General features: G+C 24.0%; 1 protein-coding gene across 2 annotated transcripts; it reads right to left on the reverse strand.

The window, feature by feature from the left end:
• Positions 1-501: 501 nt before the first annotated feature.
• Positions 502-26,358, reverse strand: LOC122508485 (mitogen-activated protein kinase kinase kinase 13). Of its 2 annotated transcripts, XM_043621874.1 has the most exons (7): positions 26,220-26,358; positions 17,372-17,539; positions 9,584-9,855; positions 9,118-9,304; positions 5,384-6,928; positions 2,239-2,457; positions 502-2,081 (listed from the first exon to the last, which is right to left on the reverse strand). In XM_043621874.1, the coding sequence occupies exons 2-7, from the start codon at positions 17,509-17,511 to the stop codon at positions 1,769-1,771; spliced, it is 2,676 nt and encodes an 891-aa protein (XP_043477809.1). In that variant the 5' UTR covers positions 17,512-17,539; positions 26,220-26,358; the 3' UTR covers positions 502-1,768. The 2 variants fall into 2 exon arrangements, with proteins under 2 accessions (XP_043477809.1, XP_043477819.1); XM_043621884.1 differs by lacking the exons at positions 17,372-17,539; positions 26,220-26,358 and adding an exon at positions 13,413-13,718.
• Positions 26,359-26,593: the final 235 nt, after the last annotated feature.

Raw genomic sequence — 26,593 nt, forward strand, 5'->3', positions numbered from 1 at the left:
ATTAAAAATTAAAAATCAAATAATTTAATAAATAATTTTAAAGAATTTTTATTTTTATTTCTTTAATTTATTATGAGAAATTCGAATTCAATTTATTATCAAATTCAAAATCTACATTTGGTAAATGGAAAGTTTTCTCCATTTATTTTTCGTTTTAAAAACAATTTTCATAAAAATATTGTCAAAATATTTTCCAAAGAAAATATATAATACATTCCGATATAAGAATGTAAAAAATTAAATTCGGATATCGGATAGAATTAAAATACATTTGGCGTTCCATTCGATTTCCACTGTTCCTTATATAAAAACAAAATTATGGAATGTAATTTTTTTTCACTAATTGCATTGCAATATAAAATTCGAAAAAAATGCGTATTTTCTCTTCGACTCATAGAATCAGCTTCTTTTTTTTTGTTTGTAAAGTACTGGACCAATACAATATTAACTGGGAATACAAACATTAAATTGCACAAATACGATTATTATCTAATTTTTGTATACTTTGTGTAATATACTTGAAAAATTCTATACAAAGCTACTGTTTTTTTTCTCTACTTGACTATAATAAATACTTTTTTTTTCCTTTAACAAGATCATTTTTGTTTATCTCAATTTTATGTAGAAATCCTCAAAATTCATTTTTTTTTTGTCAATTTTATCTCGCGTATACCAAAAAATTATATGGGTAGCGAGTTTTAGAAAAATTACTCTGAAATAAAAACTCTATGAAACAACAATTAGAATATATTTTTGAAAATATAAATTTCTCTTTTTTTCCACGTGGTCAAAATTTTTTAACTTTCATCGTTTTTTTTCTCTTCTTTACGTTTGTCATTAATTATTAATTATTAATTATTAATTATTAATCATTAATCAATAATTATAAATTTTACATATTTTCTAAATTGACTTTTTCTTTTATTCGGAAAAACGTAATTCTTTTCTTGAAAAAAAAATCTTGTACTCGTTTTGGGCTTTAATGGTAGAATTTCCAGGTGGAAAAAAAAGAGGGAAAATTCATTTCTTCCCTCTCCTTTTTCGTAATTACTTTTCTTGCCAATATTTGTATTACAAGTTACGCTAATACGTTTTTATCATCCACATTGTGGATACTGGAATATACTACAAAAAACGTAATATTTGGCTAGCGAACTTGCTAAAATAACTATATAAAATTATAACAAATCTTTTCCTTCTTTTTTTTTACATATCGTTACGTCTAGTTTTTAAAAAAAATTGTACAAAGAGACATCTCATTATATACAAATTTTTAAGTAAAAAAGAAACTCAAGGCGCTCTCTCTTTTTTTTTATCAAGTGCAAATATCAATAAAGAAATGAGAAAATTTCCTATCGCTAAATTTGTCATGATTTTCTATTTCGATAAAAATAATTGCTATGGAATGAGTATGAATTTCAAGTAAAGTCTTTCGAGCAAAGAATCATTAAACGACATATATAAGTATTTGTCTGACCTTCTTTTAACTTATTTCGCTTGCCTTGAATGCACATTTTTAGAATTAAATTCTTTTTTGCACTATATTCACAACACTTGACAATCTCACATTTATCTTTATATAATACGAGCTTATCACTTTACGTCCCGAAAGAAATTCTCCAGTTGAAAATTTTTAAAATTGATCCAAAATTTATTGAAAATTTGCTTTGTCTTTACAACTGGGAGAATCGAAACGAGACGTAAGAGAAGTTTTCTTATTTTCTATATACTAATAATAATAGTTATAATAATAATTAATAGTAATAAATTAAACTCTACTTTCTAATTTTAAATTTGCGTTTGCTCTTTGAGACGCAATAGTAATCTCGCTTACTTCATCTGTTTCGGATTGACTCGATGAATCTGTCGCGTCGTCGATTTGCTTCCTCTTGTGTGAATGAATATTGCGAAATGCTCTTTGTACTTCTGGATTGCTCTCGAGGGTGGAAGATTGACTGGACGGAGGATGAGAGTATTCCGAAGTATTTTCTTCATCCGACACCAAAACTCCTTTCACAATTTTCGAGGAATGCTTGAATCTTCTTAATCTACAGCCAGGTCCAATTGGCCTCCTCGCGATGCTGCGAAGAATAAATTTACATTATTTCCTTTGTCTATTGGAAAATTTTATTTACTAAAATTCTAAAACTAGAAATTTAAAACAAAAAAGGAATTATTTAAAAATTTATTTACTCCAGTGCTGACGCACTGGAAAATTTTTTTAATTGTAATAAATACCTTCTCCTTCTAAGGGAATAATTGTAGGTATAACTTGGATCCTCTCCCTCTTCATCTGACCAGCTCTCCTCTTCTCTAAAATCACCGTCTTGATTACCAAGGGCGTCAACGTTGTCCGCACTCGATTTAAGTAGATTATCGGACTTTTCCATATCCGAGCCATTTATTATAATTCCACAAAAATGTCCCGGTAGTCTCAACATTTCTTCTTTTATCCTGCTGCAAATGAAATCGAATTTAATTAAACTTTTGAAGTGCTGTCAATTTTTTCTTATATTTTTAATAAACAAGAATATATTTTTTTAAATTGTATTTCATTCGAGTTTTCAATAAAAACTTTTCCCTCATTTCTAGACAGAATTTTGTCGTTTTCCCTGAACCTTATAAAAAAATTCAAAAGGATTTCAATTATAAAAATTAAAAATAGATAATTTTTAGAAGCAAAATAATTATTAATTTGAAGCTTCTTTTTATATATATTTTAAAAATGAAATTAGTTACTGTTGAGAACTTCCCTCGATTTTTTGGAAAAATTTCAATAAAATTCTTAAAACTTTTAATTTTAAATTCAAATTCTTATAATTTTAGGAAATTTCAATTTATTTAGCAAATTTTAAATGTTCATCAAAATTGAATTATCTTTAAAAACTAAAACAGAAATATTAAACAAAAACCTAATTTCTCAGAATTATAAATCCAATTTTAAAAAAAATGTTTGAAATTTATTTATTTTTAATAGAATTTTAGAAAAATTCAATTATTTTAAAACTTTTGAATGAACTGTTTTTAAAAATTTAATTATCTTCTAAAAATAGAACAGAAATATTTTTAAAAACTAATTTTCCCGAATTTTAAATCCTATTTTTCAAAAAAAGTTTGAAATTTATTTATTTTCAAAAGAATTTCAGAAAAGTTCAATTCCTTCAAAAACTTTCGATTACTTGTTCATAAAAATTTAATTATCTTCAAAGTTGGAATAGAAATATTAAAAGAGTCTTTTATTTTTTAGAATTTTAATTATAATTTTTTAAAAAAATTTTGAATTTTTTCAATTTGTAATAGAATTTTAGGAAAATTTAATTATTTCAAAAATGTTAAATTATTATTCCATCAAATTTCAATTGTCTTTGAAAAATAGAACAGAATCATTTTAAAAATCTGGTCTTTCAGAATTTTAAATTCAACTTTTCAAAAAATGGATGAAATTTATGTATTTTTAAAAGAATTTCAGAAAAATTCATTTACTTTAAAAACTTTCGATTACTTGTTCATAAAAAACTTAATTATTTTCAAAATTCGAACAGAAATATTTTTAAAAAAAACTCATTTTTCAGAATTTTAAATCCAATTTAAAAAAAAATTTAAATTTTATCAATTTGTAATAGAATTTTAGGAAAATTAAATTATTTCAAAAATTTTCAAATATTTTTACATCAAAATTCAATTATCTTTAAAAAATAGAACAGAATCATTTTAAAAATCTAGTCTTTCAGAATTTTAATTTCAACTTTTCAAAAAATGGATGAAATTTATTTATTTTTAAAAGAATTTCAGAAAAGTTCAATTATTTTAAAAACTTTCGATTACTTGTTCATAAAAAACTTAATTATTTTCAAAATTCGAACAGAAATATTTTTAAAAAAACTCATTTTTCAGAATTTTAAATATAATTTTTCAAAAAAAATTTAAATTTTATCAATTTGTAATAGAATTTTAGGAAAATTAAATTATTTCAAAAATTTTCAAATATTTTTACAACAAAATTCAATTATCTTTAAAAAATAGAACAGATTCATTTTAAGAATCTAGTTTTTTAGAATTTGAAATCCAATTTTTCCAAAACGGTTTGAAATTTATTTATTTTTAATACAATTTTAGGAAATCTCAATTATTTGAAAAAAATTTCAATTATGTTTGCATAATATTTAAATCATTTAAAAAAATACAATAGAAATATTTTAAAAACCTAATTTTTCCAAATTTTAATTATAATTTTTTAAAACTTGCACTTTTGAAAAAAAATTGAAATTTATCTTTTTAAAATGAATAAATTAATAAAAAATTGTGATTTTAAGTCTGAAAAGTCGATTTATTTAAAGATTATTAAATTAAAATTCTTTCAAAATTCAATTTCTTTTAAATTTCTAATGAAATTCTTTAACAAATTTAATTAGTGTTGATTCAATTTCAAAAAAATTGAAGGGAGTTCAATTATAAAAGTTAATTAATTACTCAGACAAAATTTCAATTAATTTAATAAAATTTTTTAAATAATTGAATCAAAATTTTTCAAAAATCTATTTTTTAGGAATTTTAAATAAATTTTTTAAATAAATATTCAATTATTATTAATATTTTCACAGCAATTGAATTTTTTAGAAAGTTTTTAAATTTTCTGAAATTTAATTATTTCTGAAATATGCAATTGTTTTGAACTAAAGTCTTCTTTAGAAATAAATTGTACTTAATAATTTTAAAAAATTTTTTCTAGAATTCAATTATTTAAAATAAAAACTGAATTATTTTTTCCAAAATAAGAATGAATCAAAGAATTGTTTTAAAATTTATTGATCATTGTGATTCCAAAATTTTTAGCTTGAAAAAAACTCGATGTTTTTGGACAACAATAAACCACAAGTTTTGTCGTAATTCTATAAAAAGTGTTGGAAAAATACCAAATTTGTAGAATTACTACAAAAATTGTGGTTTATGGTGTTCAAAAATATTTATGAAGAACAAAAAACTTGAATTCTTCTTCTTGAATTTTGTTCCACTCTAAAAACTTTTGAATCACAATGAATTTTAAAGTACATAATTACTTGATACTTTCTTAATTCTGTAAATAATTCAGTTTTTTTTAATAATTCCATTCTAGAATAACTTTCTTAAAGTTGTTATAATTATAATTTATTTGTAAAATTTATGAAAAAGATTTCTAAATTTCCTAAATAAAAAATTTTCATTTAATAAAAAATTTATCATTTGATTAAATAATTTCTATTCATATTAATTCAACTTCTAGTCATATTTTATAAATAAATAAAATACTTTAGGGAATAATATGACTAGACATTTAAATTTATTAATTTAGTTAAAATGAATAAAGTTAAAATTTCAAAGGAAAATGAAAGAAAAAATAATTTACCTGTGTGGGCCAATATCGTTACAATTTCCATTATCAACAGGCGAAACATGTCGATTGGCATTTAGAATTTCGCTGACTTTCCTGCCGAGTGTTTCGAGATGATCATCATCACTGCACTCACGAAGTTGTTCATTGCCATTTAAACGATTCTCGCTCGTTGGCTCGGGACTCGAGCATGGACTAGATTCCACATGATAATTATTCGTTAAAACATTATTGCCATTATGAGATTCTAAATTCTCCCCTCTAACACGATTCAAATTATCAGCATCAATTTTCTTATTCACCAAACTCAAATTAAATTCCTCCTTTGGTTTCAAGTCCAAAATATCAGTTTGCGTTTCATTATCAACTAATCTCAATGACACTTCATTACTCTTTCTCTCTCGATTGGGACTTGATTTTGGACTCGAACTTATTCCACAACCAGAGCCAACGCGTCGATGACGATATTTCTTCTTAAAACTATTGCCAGGCACCAAAACAGTTTCCGGTTGATTTGAATTATTTAGTTGAGTACAAAGTGTTGCTTTCACGGGACTTTGGGGTGAATCGGTAGGCGACGGTGGTGTTGTTGGTGTCGACGATGAGGAGACGTGTAAAAATGGATTTCGTCTTCGATGTAAACGCTCCTGTGCCTTTAAAAGTGGATGAACTAGTCGCTTTTTACCTGATTTATGTCCCGATTGTTGTTCTCGTTTAATAACGTCGCGTTCACGTTGCTCGAGTTGCAATAAAACGGCACTTAATTCAAGATAGAGATTATTTGTACGCTCCAATTTTCGCTCGTAATGCTCGCGAATGTCCTGCGCGTGTCTCAATTCATCTTCACGTCGACGAATGAGATCAGCTTCAAAACGAGGCGTTGTCGATGTGTTTGTTTGCATTTGCTTTAAATGAACACGAATTTCCTCCTTCCACGATTGTTGGGTTTTAAAATATTCCTCGGGCTCAGTTGACAGTACATCCTCGGCGGCAATTTGTAAATGAATCTCAATATGCTTGAACGATGGTCTATTGCGGGGTTTTGCCGACCAGCATTGCTTGACGAGCAATCGATAGCCCTCGGGACAACTCGAGGGAATTGGTAAATGAAGAGAATTATTTCCCACGCCCCAAATTATTGCCGACGAGTCAACATCTTTGTAGGGGATTTCGCCGCTTAATAATTCCCACAGGACAACGCCGTAGGACCAAATGTCAACTTTCTCTGAGCACGGTTCATTTCTGATGATTTCCGGTGCCATCCATGCAACAGTGCCGGCGAAACTCATTCGCGTGCTGATTTCATTCCATTCACGACTCGTGCCAAAGTCGCTGATCTTTACAACTTCACCGCGACCAATTAGAACATTAGGACTCTTTAGATCGCGATGAATTATTTTGTGATTGTGAAGATAAGCCATTCCGGCCGCTATTTGCTTTGACCATGAGACTAATCTCGGAGGTGGAACGGGTTCGCCAGCTCGTAATATATCGTACAGAGGGCCGTATGGGCAGAATTCCATTATTATGCAATAACAAGGCGCTTGTGTGCATACACCTCTGAAAAAGGAATTATTTTGTTAATAAATAATCAAAATAAATCGTAATTAACAAATACATCATTTTTGCATATTTTTTTAGAGAAAAATTTACACTTCATAATTTTCTCTTATTTCTAACTTCTTGTTAAATTGTAATTGTAATTGTAACTTTTTTAGTAATCAGTTACAATTTTAACAAATTTAATTATTATTTAAATTAAATAAATATTAATTTAAAAATTAATTAATTAAACAATAATAACAGACGCTAAATTTAACAAAATTTAACAAAAATATCTAAATTTAACAAAATATCTAATTTAACAAAATTTTCTCTAATTTAATGAGAAAATTTTGTTACATTGAAATTAACCGCCTGTACAGAAATTAAATCCATTAAAAATTAAAAATGTGCGCTAAATTAAAAATTCACTCTGCAGAAATCAAAAATATTAATTTTTGGGAAAATATTCGAAAATCTCTATTAAATTTTTGAATATTTGAGAATGTGAGAATCAGAGTTGCCACAAAAATTTAAATATGTTTTTCCCTGACTTCCAGGAAAGAATTTTGACATTCTTCCCTGACCTCTATTAAAAAAAATCTAAAGAGAATTTTTAATTAAAAAAAGATAATATTTAGAATTAAGAAATTAATTTAAAACTGTAAAATAGTCTACCTATTTTAAAAATAAAATTAGTTCAAACTTCTCTTAATAATCAGAAAATTCAATAAAATTCAATTAGTTTTAATAAAATCTAAGGGAGACTTCACTGATTTCAACAAGTTTCAATTACATGTTTGTAAAAATTCGATTATCATTAAAAAATAGAACATAACAGAAATATTTGGAAAACCTGGTTTTTTAGAATTTTAAATATAATTTTTTAAGAAATCTTTGTAATTTTTCTACTTTTAATAGAATTTTTGAAAATTTCAATTATTTAAAAAAAATTTAATTACTTGTTCACAAAAATTCGATTATCTTGAAAAAATAGAACAGAAATATTTTAAAAAGCTTAATCTTTCAGAATTTTAAATCCAATTTTTCCAAAAAAAATTAGAAATTTATCAATTTTTATTAAAATTTTAGAAAGGTTCAATTATTTCAAAAATTTTCAATTACTTGTTCATAAAAATTCAATTATCTTGACAAAATAGAATAGAGATATTTTCAAAAACCTAATTTTTAAGAGTTTCAATTATAATTTTTCAAAAATATTTTGAAATTTATCAATTTTTAATAGTATTTTCGGAAATTTCAATTATTTAAAAAATTTTTAATTACCTGTTCATACAAATTCAATTATCTTTAAAAAATAGAACAGAAATATTTAATAAAAAACTAATTTTTCAAAACTTTAAATACAATTTTTCAAATCTTCAATTCTTATAAAAAAAAAATTATATTTTTAAAGTAAATAAATTAATAAAATTTTCAATTGTAGCTCTGAAAAGTTAATTTTTTTTAAACAATTATTTAATTAAAATTCTTTGAAAATTCAATTTCAATTAATTGTTTTTAACAAATTTTAATATTTTCTATTCAATTTCACAAAATTTCAATTAATTTCATAATTCTTTAATGAAATTATTTTTAAAAATTAAAGTATCTTTAGAAATGTCAACTGTAATGTTAACTGTAATTAATAAATATTATATGAAAACAAAAATTTAATTTTTTAATTGTTTTAATATAGAAGAATTAAAATATTTGTTTTTTTTTTAATTTTAATTGAATTGATTTGAACTTAACTCAATTAAATTTAAATTAATCCAATTGATTTGAACTGAATTCAATTAAATTAAAATTAATCTAATTGAATTAAAATTAATAATAATAATTAATTAATTAAATTAATTAATTAATTTAATTAAATTGAAATTAACTGATTAAATTCAATCAAGCTTCCTAGAATTTAATTATTTTTAGAAATAAGAATTCTAGTCGAAAAAATTCAAGAAAAATTCAAGGCTGTAAAGTTTTTCTTGAAAGGTTTTTAAGGTTTTAAGTTTTATTTAATTAAAATTAAATTCAATTATTATTGTTGGACACTAAAGTTTGTTACTTTTCCAGTTCCTTTGACAAAATTCCCTGATTTCCCTGACTTGTGGCAATCGTGAATATGTACACTTGAAATATTTTTCTATATTTCTGTGATGTGTGGAATATTAAAATTTCATTAATTGGAATTTAAATCATCTTACTTAAATTGTACAACATTTGGATGATTGAGCTTCCGCAAATGTTTAATATCAGTCTCGCGTGGCTCTCTCACTTTCTTAACAGCTACGACTTCCTTATTTAATTTTCCACTAAAAACGGCACCTTGAGCTCCGGAACCCAACCACTGGAGTTCGCTGATTGACTCGAAAGGGATTTCCCAATCGTCAGCTGAAATTACATATTATTTTATTAATTTAATGCAATACCAAAAAAAATTATAAAAACTTAGAAAATTCATAAAAAAATAGAACAATTTATAAAAAACGATACCTTCTCACATGAAGAGAATGTAAAAATATCCAAAAAATAAAGAAAATTGTTTTTATTTTCAAAAACTGAAATATTATCTCAGTAAAATTAAAAAAATTGCATTACTGCAAATTTTGTGCTTATAAACAAAAGAAAAATGGTTTCGTGTAAAAAAAATTACACATTTGAAAAACCTACTTTGTCCTTTTATTTTATCACCGCCGGCAGTTTTTGCTAGCACCGAAGTCCATACGGGCATAATACATCCCAATACTTTGCCGAGAAGACTGGAACTTTGAGCATCCAAGGTCCCTGACCCCGCATTACATTTTGTGGCAGTGTCACTCGAATTATTGCTCTCCGAGTGGGTGTGACTATTGTCAGGTAGTTGAGATCCAGGGGGCACGCTGATTATCGGTCCCCCTGCAATACCCCCCAACTGCTCCAACTCCTCTTGAATACAGAGCATACTTGAAAAGAAAAAAAAACCATATATTTTAAAATTCATTTTATCAAAACAAATATACTTTAAAAAAATTATTACCCACTAACATATTACAGTGGTAATTTTAGTTTTTCTTCTTGTTTATACAAAATAATAAAAAAGAATTAATTTTTAAACTCTAAAAAAATATTAACTCAAAATAAATGTCAGTAATTAATCTTCGAAACAATTTATTCTCGATCAAATCTAGAGGTTTAATTCGAAACAGTTGTTTTAACAAATATGGCAATAAAATGAAAAGCATTGGTAATTTATCTAAAATAAAAATTACATCCTGTTACATATTTGGATTTGAAATTAGAAGGTCATGTAATCAAGTGAATGACGTAAACCGATACACCTGTGTGTTGACTTGAATCTATTCTTTTCTCTCTTAACTTACTATTAATCTCATAACCAAAAGCCACGTGGGTTTTCATTATATCTATAAAGAAACTAAGGTTTCTCACACAGCAAATATAAATAACCAAAGACTTTTGCCGTTTTTACTAATAATAGTCCCTCTTTTTTTCTTCTTTAATTTCACCTAAATTCTTATTTTTAAAGAATAATTTCAATGACACACCGTTTACACCTGATCCTATGAAACAAAAAACAAAGCAGAAAAGAAATTTCGACACCTAACATCTGTATTTAACAAGTTTCAAATTATATACACGTCTCATATAGAAAGAAAAACGGGTCATATTTATTTAATTTCATATGAAGACTACCTCTCAAATAGTAAGTCGGAAAGAAAAAAATTTTGATGACGCCAACTGCTGGTCAAGTAAACATACATCAATTATAATACGAAAAGAAGTGCACTTTATTAGAAAACATGGGAAATGGAAATATTTTTCTCAGAACGTCTCAAAGTTCAAAATTATACGGGTATCAATAAAAAACAAATGTGAATATAAAATAGTTTTTTCAATGAGAAACGAAGAAGAGAGACAGAGAGAACTTGAATAAAGTATAGAAAAATAATTAATATTATTTTACGAGATAAAAACTTTAAGTTATAAATAAAACTTATAAACTAAACTAATAAATAAAAAAATAAAATTAATTAAATTAAATTATTTTCAATATAATTCAAATAAAATTAATTAAATTAAATTATTTTCAATATATAATTCAAATAAAATTCTTCGCAGAAATTCAATTATTTTCATAACTAATAAAATTCTTCGCAAGAATTCAATTATTTTCGTACATAATAATATTCTTTAAAACAATTTAATAATTATTTTCAAAAATTATAATTAAATTTTTCGCACGAATTCGATTATTTCCATAAATAATATAATTCAATTATTTTTAAAAATTACAATAAAATTCTTGTCAGAAATTCAATTATTCACATAAAGAGTAAAATTGTTCAGATGGATTCAATTATTTTTAATAATTTTAATAAAATTCTTCGCAGAAATTAAATTATTTTCAAAAATTCTTTATGAGAATTTAACTATTTTTATAAATAATAAAATTCCTTGAAAAATACAATTATTTTTAATACAATTGTAACAGGGTGGCCGCAAAATTTTATTTTCAAAATTCCCTGACTTTTCCCTGATTTTTCCCTGACTAATTTTTTATTTTCCCTGACTAACAAATTTTTGAATTATTTAATATTCTACATTAAAATGTCCGTAAGAAGGTCCAAACTTATAAAAAATGTGACGGCACCATTATAATGAGTTATATTACAAAAACGTCTAAATAAAAAACTGAATTGACATTTAAGTATCAAAGTTTTTTAATTTGTGGTTTCTTTAGATCAAAATTCCCTGACTTTTCCCTGACTTTTCCCTGATTTCCAGTTTTTCCCTGACTTGCGGCCACCCTGCTGTAATTAAATTCCTACAAAGATTCTAAACATTTTTAAAATTTCTATGAAAAATTATTCAAAAAAATTCAATTATTTACATAAAGAATAACATTTCTTACAGGAATTCAATTATTTTGAACATAATTTTAATAAAATTCTTCATAAAAATTCAATTATTTTCATACATAACAAAATTCTTCAAAACAATTAATATTATTTTCAAAAATAATAATTAAATCATTTGCACGAATTCGATTATTTTCATATGCAATAAAATTCTTCGTAAAAATTCAATTATTTTTAAAAATTTTAATAAAATTCTTGGCAGAGATTCAATCAATTATTTACATAAAAAATAAAAGTCTTCGGATAGATTCAATTATTTTTAATAATTTTAATAAAATTCTTTGCAGGAATTTAATTATTTTGAAAAATTCTTTATGAAAATTCTACTATTTTTATAAATAATAAAATTCCTTGAAAAATTCAATAAATTACATATTTTCAAAAGTTTAACAAAATTCTTCGTATGAATTCAATTCTTTTCGTTACTATTTAAATTGAATTCCTGGAAAGAATTTAATTATTATCAAAAATTATCCTAATAAAATCCTTCGCAAGAATTCAATTATTTCAATAATATTAATAAAATTCTTCACAAAAATTAAATTATTTTAAATATAATTCAAATAAAATTCTTCGCAAAAATTAAATTATATTTTAAAAATATGCATACAACTCTTAAAAAAATCAATTAGATACATTCTAAAAATTTCAATAAAATTCTTTGCAAGAATTAAATTCATAAGAATCAAAATTATAAAAAAATACGAAAATTACAAAAAAAAACATATAAAAATTACAATAAAAAGTTATACAAAATTTTAGTTTTTATAGTAGAAAAACAATATTCTGCATTTTAAAAAATTAGTTTTTCTACAGTAATTCATGAGTATTTATTTTTATATTTTAGAATGTTAAATTAATTTTACAAATTAAATTATAATTTGTGTTACAAAACAATTTTGTTTAATTAATTTTAATTTTATTTAACTTTTTGTTATTATTTAATATTGAAAATAAATTGGAATTTTATTAATGTAAATTCAAAACATTTAAAAAGAAATTGTGGGAATAAACTAATTGAAAGATTGACAACTCTTTTTTCCTTTAAAAATAATTAGTGCATTAAATAATTAATTTTAATCTTTAACAAATTAATCCCTAAAGAAATCACTAAAAAAAACAAAATTTTTAGTCTCTGTTTTGATTTTCTCGCATAATATTCAACAAAGAAGACAAAAACTTTGAAATTCCTGTTCCAACAACATAATTAATTTCTGTATGTAAGCAATATTGTAACCCTTTGGAAAATTAAAATTCTCTTCATTAAAAAAGAGAAAAAGACCTCAAAAATAAAGAATTAATCTTATCTGAAAACATCTCACAGCGAATATCCGTTTTGTCGTGATTTCCCCACTTCAAACAACATAAAAACTTCATTTGGAAAAAAAGAAAAAAAAAAAGTTTTCCAAAACAAGAATAAAAAAAAAATTCCCATAGAAAGCATAAATCGTCCTTAACGAATAGAGAATATTATAGAGTTGTTTTTTCTCAATAATCAACAAAGACGCAAGACCTAGGTAATGACGGACGATGTGTTATCAGGAGGCGCACATTCCATAACACGGCCTTCGTTTATAGCTCACCTAGTAGCGACGTTGCCTGGCAGATTAGTTTGCTGGTCATTCTGATTTTCCGTTTTTTTAATAAAATAACGAGTAAGAACCATTCTTCTACACCACAATAAACATATGGACCTCTCACCAAAAAAAAAAAAAATTAAAACTTAACTATAACTTGTTAATTGCGTATCGAACTTTTGTTTAAAAATAAATCTTGACGTTTTTTTGACGAAGACAAAAGTGTTTTTTTCTTTTTTTCTTTCCTTTTTTTAATGAGCGAATGTGCCACGTGATAACGACATGAACGATCGCTCCGATCGCACATACTGCTAGTTTCGTACGTGAAACCGTGGGGTTATCTCTTCGTGCTTGCTCTCCTGTAACGAATACATTGAAACATGTATTCAACTGGCGACATATGTGTTGGCGCTGTCAACGCAATAACTGTTTTGCATCATTCGACACTGCTGATCCACTATAACAACTAATCAACTAATTAACATTTCACGCTGCTATTGATTGCATATCCTATAAACAAAAAGGAAAATTAGAATTCCCTTCTCATAAAAGACGAATAAAAAACAAATACTGTCAAGTAAATAAATTAAAACAAAGGAATAAATAAATAAAATATTTATTCCCGCCAATAAATGAAATTGAAAATAAATAAAATATATTATTATTTACTATATACATAGTTCATGCCTTTCGGCTTTGAACGAGAAAATAAAAAACAGAGTGGTCACAAGTTTCAGTCTATCAATTTCCCTGATATTAAAATTATTTTTCCTGACATAATTCGTTTTACAGGAAAATATGAAAGTTTATGGAAAATGAGTAAAATTTATGAATTTTAATAATTTATAAAAATTACAATTATAACCCTACCTGAATTCAATTATTTTCTACAATTTTCAACTAAGCTTTATCTCGAAATCAATTATTTTAAATAATCTTCCGACAGTTCTTCGAGAATTCAATTATTAAATTTTAAATACAAAAATTCAATTTTTTATAACTGTCCATCTTTTTTTTTTGCTTAAGTTATTAAGGTATAATATTTTCAAAAATTTATAATCAAGAAATTCTTACAATTCATTTTTTAAAAATATTTTAAATTAATTTTTGAAAGTTTATAGGTTTTTAATTTATACAATTGAAAAATTTCCAAACAATTGAAATTTGATAAAATCTTTGAAAAATAATTGAATGTTTGAAAATTATAAATAAAAATAATCGAATTTTTGAAGAATTTTAATTAAAAATTTTGAACATGATTTTTTTTTCCAAAATGTTAAGAATAATTCTAAAAGGTTATTATTTTTTGCGCATGTATTTGAATTTTCAGAAAAATGTAATTGAAAGTACTAAAAATATGGAATTTAAAAAAAATTAGAAGCTAATTTTCATTTTTAAATTTACATTTAAAGATTTTTCATTAAAATTTTTGATAATACAATTATTTCCAAAATTTGCAATTAAAATTCTTCAAAAATTGTAACAAAATACTTGAAAAACATTAATTATTTTCAATTAAATTTTACAAAATTTCAATTAATTCAAAACATTTTTATTTGTATATTTCGAAAAGTTATTTAGAAAAATAATTTAAAAATAATTTTCGAAAAATTTGTTTATAGTTATTTTTCGCACTATAAAAATCTAAATAAGTTGCATTTTATACTGAAAAATGTGGTATTTTGTTACAATATTTGGAAGAAAAGTCGAAAAAGTCCTGATTTTTGAAAATAAATCGAAAAAGTCTCAATTTTCTTAATTTCCCTGACAAAAAATTTTTTTTCCTGTCATTTCCCTGACTTTACTGACAAAAATTTTGTTTTCCTGACATTTCCCTGACTTTACTAATATGTGATCACCCTGAAAATAAATAAAATAAACGAAATAAAATAAAGAAAGAAAAATAACGAAAATAAAAAAATAAACGAAGAAACAAAACTAAATACCTACAATTAAAAAATAAATTTAAAAAACAAAAAGGAAATTACTAATTTAACAAAATTGACGATCGTCAACAATCGAGAAAGAATAAATTTAAAAATAAAATTATAGCGACAATTGCAAATTAATATGATTTACAATTATAAATAGCTTCGGAACGTTAGTATAGATTGAATTCAAGAATTCTTGGAGATTTGTTTCGGTTTCGGAAGATAACTATCGATAACGATATAATTTACAGTTTTCGTCGGTAAACACTATTCATTATCTCTCTTTCTCTCTTTATATGTATATAATTCCAGTCAGTTTCTTTTTCGCAGGTGTGTTTAAGATCGAAAGTTGGATTTTCAGAGAAAGGATCAAGGACAAAAGGAGTCTCTCCCGTTAGTTTCGATGAACGAAAAAGATTTGGCTCTGCTTTCCATTTTCAGAAAATATATATACAAAAACAAAAAAGAAGCAAATTGGAGAAGAATATTCTTAAAAATCCATTGATTCTTTCTAAATTTCCAGTGTTTCGAAATTCATTATGGTGAATTTTTTAATTTTACAGAATTTTTTCTTGTAGAAAATTTTTATTTATCTAAATTTTTATTTGAATTTTGATCAAGATAATTTTTTTCTATATTTTTGGAATTTGACGAATTTAATGTATTAGTCCAAGAAATTTTTAATTCAACAAATTTTTATTGTGGAGAACTTTCAATTAAATAAATTTTTATTCCAGGGGATTTTTTTTCAAAGACATTTTTATCGCAGACAATTTTTAATCAAACGAACTTTTATTCTTGGGTGTATTTTTATTTGAGAGTACTTTTATTCAAGAAAGTATTTAATCATGAAAATTTGTATTCAAGAGTATTTTGGTTCGGAAAAATTTTCAGTCAAGAGAATTTTTATTCAAGAAATTTTGTAATCTAGAGAATTTTCATTCAAGACATTTTTTAATCGAGAGAATTTTTATTCAAGAAATTTATTCGATAACAGTTAATAATTTTATTTTTTAAATTAAAATTCCATTTGGTGAAAATTTTGTTTGAATGAAAATTCTATCAATCAAAAATTTCATTACTAAATTCTAAATAAAGAAAACAATTAAAACTCTCAATTCACTTAAATAAAAAATCGATAAAGGAAAATTATCGTCAACAAAAATATCTTAATTAAAAATTCTTTTGAATAAAAATACTCTTTTAAAATTTTTTTTTAATAAAAATACTATTGAATTAGGATTCTATTGATTGCAAAATTTTTGGAATAAAAATTCTTTTGATCACAAAATTTCGTAGGTAAATAAAAATACTCTTAAATTTAAATTTATTGAATAAAAGTTTCCATGATTAAAAATTTTTCTTAAATAAAAATATTCTTGAACTAAAATTCCCTTAACTGAAAAATTTGTTTAATAAAAATAATCTTGAATAAAAATGTTCTGGATACAAAATTCTCTTGAATAAAAATTCTCTCGATTACAAAATTTCTTGAATAACAATTCTCTTGATCACAAAATTTTGTAAATAAAAAATAATACTCTTGAATTAAAATTCTTGAATAAAAATACTCTTGAATTAAAAGTCTTGAATAAAAATACTCTTGAATTAAAATTCCTTAGACTGCAAAATTTCTTGAAGAAAAAAATCTTAAATAAAAATTCCTCTGATTTCAAAATTACAAATTCGCTAAATGATAAAATTTTCCAATATTCAATCTCATTAATTTTAATCAATTCAATTTCAATTTAAATTCGAACCAATAAAAAATTCCAACTTATAAAATTCTAATAAAAGAATTATAGAATCAAAGAAATAAAAAAATTGAATATTCCAATAAAACAAATTTTCAAAAAATTGAAAATTGAAGAATTACAATATTTATGAAGAATTAAATTTCATTTTGATAAATTTAAATAATTTCGAAGAATTATTTCTGATAATACTGAGAGTTGTCAACGTGCGAAACCAATGAAGAATAAATAATGGCAAAAAGAGAATAAATAGGGTGTAAGGTAAATGCAGTGATCTCACCTGTTCGTAAAAATGTGTGTTTCCGGCTGGGAAGTTGTTAAAACCACCTGGTTGACATCGGACGAGGTGCCGGTTTCTTGAGGTTCGAACTTGTACGACTCTGGCTGGGAGAGCATTTCCGTTTCAGCAGGAGTGCGCATACTTGCATTCTTTCGAGAACTTCATTCGCTATACAATTGAAAACAAAAAAAAACAACAATTAGCCTTCGTGCAACGATAGTTTTCCATTATAAAGCAACAAAAAGAAATTTAGTGCAAATCCATAAAACAAAATTTAGAGAAAAATCGATGTGTGCAATTTATTTTCAATATTGAAATTAATTTCAAATATTAATTCTCAATATTGAAATTAATTTCAAATATTAATTCTCAATATTAGAATTAATTTGCAATATTAATTATTATTATTAGAATTAATTTCCAATATTAATTTTCAATATTGAAATTAATTTCCAATATTAATTTGCAATATTGAAATTAACTTCCAATATTAATTTGCAATATTAAAATTAACTTCCAATATTAATTTTCAATAATGAAATTAATTTCCAATATTAATTTGCAATATTGAAATTAATTTCCAATATTAATTTGCAATATTAAAATTAATTTCCAATATTAATTTTGAATATTAAAATTACATTGAAAATTAATTTCCAAAGTTAAAGTTACATTGAAAATTAATTTCAAAAGTTAAAATTAAATTAAAAATTAATTTTAAACATTAAAGTAAATTTTTAATATGAAAACTAATTTTTTAAATTTTAATTTAAATTAAATTACAATTATAAAATAGTTTTCTGAGATTTATTCCTAAATTCGATTTTTTCTTTAATTTCAAATTATTTAAAATTAATAATTAATAATCGTGATTAAAATGAGGGTATACGATCATTTTTAACGAGCTTTGTTTAATCTCATGAGAACGCGCGAGTTGGTGCAAAATCGCGACCCAGTTTTTTTTCTCTCTCTCTCTCTTTTTTGCAACGAGACCCAAAGGTTATTAATTTCTAGGGACATTCGAGTGTCGCAGCAAAAAAATGAAAACTAATGTCTTTTTACGATCCACTGACCTTCATATATACAATTACAAGAATGTCATTTCAAAAAAAAAAATCATCAAAGGATCCTCAATTTTTTCACAATTGACAATTTTACTAAAATCTTTTCTTTCTTTGTGCAAAAAAAGGAAAAAAATAAAGAAGGCAATGCAGACAATATTCCATGTCGAAAATAGCCTCGAGTGGATGTTTTATGACCCACGTGAAAGTCGCAAGTTTGCGCAAATCACAAGTGCCCGCAGTGGAAAATAATTAAGATAAATTTTTTTCCTCAGATCCTTTAGAACAAAAAAAACGATTTTTTTACAATACGTTTAAAATGATTATAACGATTTTCTCGATATTTAAAAGATTAGAAAAAAACGATTACAGGACAATTGGAAAATGGAGATTGAAAATTATTTCTTTTACATAATTAAAAATTGTTTAATTATAAATATCTAAACGAATTTAAATAAATATAAATAAACATAAATAAGAAAATTAATTTTAAGTTACTTTGTTTGAAAACTATTTCTTTGTTTGCAGAAAAAAAGGAATTTTCTAGTAAAATTAGCAAAGTGACGAAAATAAAATTAGTTACTTTTCTTGTAGGAAAAAAGTAAATAGGCCGCGAGGCACTGTTTTTAAATTCAACATGTCTTTTTAGTTTTAATAGAAAAGTTTTCTAGAAGAAGAAGAAGAAAAAATCCGTCAAGGTTTTTTAGGGTATAAACGAGAACTGGATGTATAAAATTAGAAAGACGGGAATATTCAAAGAATATCCTAATAGGTAAAGGGCGAGAAATGAGGACAAAGTGCGCCCAAGAAGCCAGAAGAGTTTTTGAACGGAATGCACGTGTTGTATAAGTTGGTCCACTCATGTCTTTGGTATGTGGCCATCACATTCCAAAACTGTCCCAATGATTTTATTTTACGCAAATTTCCCTCCAATCGGGTTCATTATCTGAAATCTAACATTCAATAACTGTAGAAAGAAAAATAGAAGAAGACTATAAACTGCATTCTTGCCCCTTTTTCTTTTTTTGTAAAAATTTTTCCTCTTCTCAATTTTCTTCTCTTTATTGTGAAATCGAATCATAATATATACTAAAATAATCCTGAAGTTATCGACACTAACGAACGAAAAACTTATTTCCTCGGAACGAAAAGAAAACCATTTTTGCAAAGAAAAGTTGTTTTTCCAAAAGTTTGAAAAATCCCAAAATCATCGATGCCAAATTCAAGCAACCTAAAATAATAATAAAAATAAATTAAAGTTTAAAAAATACTTGGTAAATAAAAGATGAAAATGCGATCAATTATTAATATAAGATAAAATTTGATTTATGTCTCACAGTCGAAAAGAGGAAATGCAAAAAAAGCAAAAAGTCTTTTTTGAAAAAAAATCGAGTCATAAATCTTCCTGATCAAAAGTTCCCGCAGTGAATTCTGATAACATTGTCTCATCAAATTAATGTCAAGAATCCAAATCTACCCTGTTCGTTTTTACGGTGACAGAACCACACGAAGGGTTTGAACCCTGCGACTCTGAGTCATTATCACGCAAACTTTTTTCCTTTTTTTATTACTCAAGAACCGCAACTACCGTAACGGAAAAAGTTAACGAGCATCTCGAAAAAAAAACCATTCTGTTCAAAATTGCCATTAATTAAAATTGAAAAAGAAATTACTAATATTATTGCAACAATTATAAAAAATTAAATAAACAAATAACAAATAAACTATTTCTATTGTATTTTACTGAGCAAAAAAAAATTAGAGTAAAGGAAATTTTTCAATTCTAAGTATTCTAACGAAAAGTAAACGGGAGGAAATATTTTCAAAATAGATTATTGTCGAGAAGAGGAGCAGAGCACGGAGAGGGAAAAGTAGAAAAAAATTTAGGAACACTTTGTCTACATATATGTCGATATATATTCGGAGGGAGATGAAATTTTCGAGGGTTCAAGTTATAGCGAGTGGAAATGGCAAGTGTTCTAAGGAATATTGCTACCCTATCGACTATGCACCCCTATTCTAGTTGAGGGTGATTTGGGTTCGAAGCCAAAAGGGCAGGATTCCTTGGGGACAGTATGGCAAAAATTCTCCGAAAAGGGACGTACGAATTTTAAGGGGTTATTCACCTTCTGTTCTCTTACATTTTTTTGTTTTCTTAATCCAAAACCACAAGTATGTAACCCTCCTCTTAAATAGCCCTAATTCGCCATAAACAATAATTATTTCTCCCCACAAACCAAAATATGCTTCAATCAATTCCTTTAATTTCAATTTTTCGTTTAATTAAAAATTAATTTTATTTTCTTCCCTCTATCATCGCCGATTATTTTTAACACTCATTCTTTCTTTTAAATATAATTTCGATTTTACAATTTTTTCCAACAGCGAATTTTTTTTCACACTCAATTTTTAAAGAAGCACAACTGGAATAACTAAAATAAACAGAAAAACAAAGGTACAATTAATGAATCGTGATAGAAATATTAGAAATTATAATAAAATATTTTTTACGCTATTCTATAAATTCGCAAAGAATAAAAAAAAATAAAAATTGTAATAATAATGATAAAATTGAGAAATAATTATTACTGAAACAAAGAAGAAAAAAGAGAAATAAAATAGTGAATTAATATCCTAATGAAACTGCGTCGATTGCGAAAAGAATAAATTCAGTGCTTTAATGATATAAACGGCAAAATTACCTAATTTTCCCGAAAAACTATAGCCCTTACGCCCAACGATTGTTATCGATTTGCAATAAATCGAGGGAGGGTCAAAATCACGAAGGTTTTGTACACTCAATGTGTATCTCGTGGTCCCTATAACTATAATTACCGGGTTATATATTTATCTACAAATTTCGGAACCCTCCAATATCTTTATAGTTTACGTTTCTTTATATTGAGTTATCCAAAGCGGAACACTTAACAATCGAAACTTTATTTATCATTGCAGGGAAAATTTTAAACAAAGGCAGTTAAAAGAAAATTGGAAATTTGATTCAAAAACTACATTCAAAATAATAATAATAACAAAAAAACAATGTTTACTTAGGAAATTTAAAGGAATGAATAAAATAAAGTATAGAATGGAAAAATAAATAAAAATATAACAAACGGATAAAATATAAAGCAAAATAAATGAATAAATATAAACGAATTGTTGTTTGCTCTTTTGTTTCCTAACTTTTTAAAAATAATTTTCCTCTTTAAATGTTTTCAATTTTAAAATTAATTAATTAATTTATTAAAAATTTAAAATTTAAAATTAAAAATTAAAATATTTGCAAATAATTGAAGTCTTTCGAAGAATTTTATTATTAATGAGAAGAATTCGAAGTCTTGCAAAGAATTTTATTAAAATTTTCGAAAATTCTAATTAAATTTATTCTTTTGAAGAATTTTTTAAAAATAACGAAGATTCTTTAATAATTTTAAAAATTTGGAAAATAATTGAATTTTATGTAGTATTTCTTTCAAGTTTTTTAAAATAATTGTATTGGTAAGTAACTAAAATTAAGTATTTGATTAAATTTTAAATTCTTCTCAGAATTTTATTACAATTTTTTAAAATAATTCAATTCATTCATAGAATTTTGTTAAAATATTGAAAATAATTGAATTTTTTCGAAGTATATTATTATTAATTATGGTTGTGATAATAATTGAATTATTTCAAAAAATTTCTTTAATTTTTTCCATATAATCGATTTTGTTAATAATTGTAATGAATAATTTTATTATAAAGTTTTATTTAAATTATTGATAGAAAATTAAATTCTTTTAAACAATTTTATTACAGTTTTTGTAAATAATCAAATTTAAAGAATTTCTTTAACTTTTTTGTAAATAATGCCGTTTTTTTAATAATTTGGATTGAAAATAATTTAATTTAATTGAACAAAAAATATTTCAACTTTATAAAATAATTGTATCTGTTAATAATTATAATTAAAAATTTGATTATTCAATTTTATAAAAAATGTATTGAAAATAATTCAATTTCTAAGAAGAATTTTGTAAAAAAATTTTCAAAAATAGTTGAATTCCTGAAAAGAATTTCATTATTTATAAAAATAATTCAATTTTTGCAAAGAATTTTATTATTTATAAAAATAATTGAATTATTGCGAAGAATTTTATAAAAATCTTTTTAAATAATTGATTTTTTAAAAAATTTTTATAAAAATTGCGTTTTTAATAATTGAATTCCCGTGAAAAATGTAATTGATTATGAAAAATGAAAATAATTGAATTCCAGTCTTGAGTTTTATTATTTATACAAATAATTGAATTCTTGCAACGAATTTTAATAAACTTTTTAAAAATAATTGAATTTAAGTGAAGAATTTTTAAAAAAAATTTTTAAATAATTGATTTTTTTCGAAAAATTTTATAAAAATTGTGTTTTAAATAATTCAATTCCTGTAAAAATTTTATTATTTATGACAATTATTGAATCCTTTAGTGAAATTTTATTAAAATTGCATTGAAAATAAATGAATTTTTGTAAAAAAAAGTTTACTATTTATAAAAATAATTGAATTCTTCCGAAGAATGTCATTATTTATAAAAAAATTGAATTGTTTCGAATTTATTAAAATTTTAGAAAATAATTCAATTCTTCCGAAGAATGTTATTATTTATGAAAATAATGGAATTCTTATGAAGAATTTAAAACAAATTTTTTGAAAACAACAAACAATAATAATTAATAAGGTATTTAATAAGTGAATTTTTTTAAATTTTGAATCTGAAATTATTCAGAAATTGAATTTCACATTCAAAAATGAAAAATTTTGTAATTTGAATAAGAATAATAAATTGAATATTATGTTTCGCGCGCTAGTAAATAATAAAATATAAAATTAAAAAATGTAAAGATAAAAAATATATAAATATTAATAAAAAAATAAATGCAATAGTCCCGTATATTTAGTTAAATAAATAAGTAAGAATAGATAAAATAATAATAAAAAAATAACTAATAATAGAAAATCGTTATTTACACGAAAAACGAAAAGAGATTAAAATAGAAAAAAGATTAGAACACATTTTCTAAATTCTAATTCACAGGGGTAGATTTTAAAAAAATATAATATTTTACACGATCTATTTTCTCTCGAATAAATTCTTTTTTCGTGTTAACGATCTCCCACTCACGTGTAACCCTTATCGGTTTGACTGAAATGACCTTCGTGGTGTGAGTTTGGAGGGTTAGGAGGAAAAAAAAATAAAAAGAAAGGGACAAAATGCAATTTAATTATCATTATCCCAAGGCGCGTCAATGCAACGTGACTCTAATTTACACATTAAACACATTATAGTCTTTTGAAAATAAAATTATTCTCCTGTTTTCCACGCACACATATGTCGAAGTTAATCGCGGGCTACATACTTTCTGCCACAATAACCTGGCATTGAAATCTCCTTGGTCAATATATAGAAACCACAAGCAGCAAACATTCTATGGGTTAACATAAAAATAATATTTTTCTTCTAGAAATTTTAAATAGATGTTTATTTTACTTAATGTAGTTAATATGAAGAGTTAATTAAAATCTAGACTTTTATCGTTCAACAATTGTATTTGGTGCTTCAAGACAAAACTGTCTCTCAACAATTTCAAAGAAATATTAACATTTATTTAAACAAAATTAAATTTCTAATTGAATTTAATTTTGTCCTTTTGAATTTAGCATAAAAAAAACTTCAGTTTAAAAAATTGTGCACAATTTAATTTGACTATTAAATATGTTTGTTTTTTCTTAAACTTAACAATTGAATGGTTTGGAATTCATTGGAGTGAGAAAATCAAAATAGAAAACAAAAAAAGCAAAGCGAAAACAAAAGAAAAACAGTACTTATCAACAAAAAAGAAATAAAACAAAGCACGATAAGGAAACCTGAATTATTTCCATTATTGTTTCCCGACACTATAGTTTTACAACAATTATTTAAATATTTTCAGATTTACTCTCCATGTTTTTGTTTTGAATTTTAACGAGAAAATTTTCAAAACTGTTTTAGATTTTTTAAATAAAAACAAAAATAATTTAACTTTATTTCATATTTGAATTTTTCTATATAAAAAAGTTAAAATTTCAAATTAGTTTATTCAACTTTTTTTAACAAAACTTAGTATTAGGAATAAATATTAAAAAGCTAAAGATTCGATTTGAAAAATTGAAAAAAAGTGTTAAATAATACAAAAAAATAATAATTTATTTAATCTTTAACAAATGTTAAAAACTTAAGAAACATAAAAATATTTCTTAAATTTTGAACTTTTTGGTTGAAACAATCATAAAACTTTAGTTATATTTGAATTTTGTTTATTAAATATAATTTTCAACTAGCACGTAAGTAATAAATAATTGCAGAATGAGATAAATAAAATTAAATATAAAAATAAATTAAATAAAATTAAAATAATTAAAAATTAAAATAATCCCAAATAATTTCATTCTCAGGAAATTTTATTATAATTTTCATTGATAAATAACTGTTTTTCATTCTCCTGAAAGTTAAAGACAGAAAATTTTTAAAAATAACCCATACAATGCTGTCTGTAATTTCAAGTATTGATCACTTCTAATTAAAGAAAATGTATAAACAATGGCTGGTTAAATAGTATGCAGCATTAATTATTTCAATTAATTTCCAGTCAATTGCAATTTTTACTCAATTTTCACTCATTTTGTTGCTTTCAAACTATTTAAAATAATAAATAACTTCAATTATCTATTATTATAAACGCAGACGAAGTTCAGAACCTTTATGCTCAACAAATGAAAGAGAAAAAAATATTTTAACCCAGAAAAAATAATATTTGTTTACAAATTTATCTTTTTTAAATTATTGATCAAGAAACATCGGTAAAATAAATAGATAAAAATTTGAAGGAAAAATATTCTTTTTCTAAATCGTTTATTATAAACGATTGTGAACTTCATCAACGTTTATTATTGCTGATATTATTATTAATATTATGGATAATTATTAATTATTACCAACATTATTGATTATTACTAATTTTACTAATTATTATTATTATTAATATTATTGATTATTATCATTATTACTATCAATATTGTTATTAATTATTAATATTACCACTATCAATATTATTAATTATCAATTTTATTGATTATCATTAATTATTAATAATTATTATGAGTTATTAATAATTATAAACAAAGAGAAATTCAAAACCTAGTTGAAAATCGAAAATGAAAAAATTTCAATAGCTGATTGTTTCGAAACGAGTACGATTTTGTGAATCATTAATATTTACTTTAAAAATTTTCGGTTTAATTTATATTTTACTGAATTCATATTCAGTTTATTTATAGAATATTTTATAGAAAAATAACCTCTGTGAGTCAGTATTACTTTCATGGTTGTCTATACGATTTTATCGATTTTTTCAGTCAAGTTATCAAAAAAGAGATCGAAAATTCCCAACAACTTTCGATAAATAACAAAAAGAAATTAACCAAAAATTGGAAAATACTATAAGAAAATTGACACCTAAGGAAAAATATATTCATAGTCCAGATATTATAGTTTGCCCGTAAAGTGCTTTCACTTTTAGTTCTCCTTGCACAATTATTTTCGATAAGGAGATATGTATAAATACGGCGGTCAATATTCAAGATAAATAATATTGGAGCACAAAATTCAAAACGTCTTCGTACTCGTATGTGTGTGTCTGTGTTTTTTTTTCTAATCACAAGTATCGATTAAACAAGGCCTTCTCTCTAGATGTAAAATGTAAATGTATACCTGTGCATCGTACTCCTGTTTGACGGCAATGACTCTTTACGAATCCATCGAAACCGCTTTCAGCGCCATAACCATGTACAATCCTCTTTTATCAATTTTCCACCACAGCACAATGATTTTTTTTCCTCTCTTTCTCTCCTCTCCTTTTTTTTATGTTATTGCACCACAATCATCACAAACGAAAAAAATGAATGCCAAGTAATTTTTTTTCAATTTCCAAGAAAATTGGAGCACTGTGTTTAAATTATTGTCCGTTGTTGGTTCTCGTTGTTCATTGACACTTGAAAAACGTCCATGAAAAACAACCCCGAGAGTGAGGAGAGCGTCCACTGGACACTACCACAAAATGGCGCACGCCATCGTCGTTGTATACA

Source organism: Leptopilina heterotoma, unplaced genomic scaffold, assembly GCF_015476425.1.
Source record: "Leptopilina heterotoma isolate Lh14 unplaced genomic scaffold, ASM1547642v1 Lhet_114, whole genome shotgun sequence".
Lineage (NCBI taxonomy): Eukaryota > Metazoa > Arthropoda > Insecta > Hymenoptera > Figitidae > Leptopilina > Leptopilina heterotoma.

Bases quoted from the DNA above. Each gene is read 5' to 3' on its own strand.
- LOC122508485 (XM_043621874.1), bottom strand. From the start codon at position 17,511: ATGCGCACTCCTGCTGAAACGGAAATGCTCTCCCAGCCAGAGTCGTAC. The intron at 6,929-9,117 runs GTAAGATGATTT...TTCCTTTTTCAG, and splicing joins CCAAATGTTGTACAATTTAA to AGGTGTATGCACACAAGCGC. The intron at 2,458-5,383 runs GTAAATTATTTT...TTTCATTTGCAG, and splicing joins AACGATATTGGCCCACACAG to CAGGATAAAAGAAGAAATGT.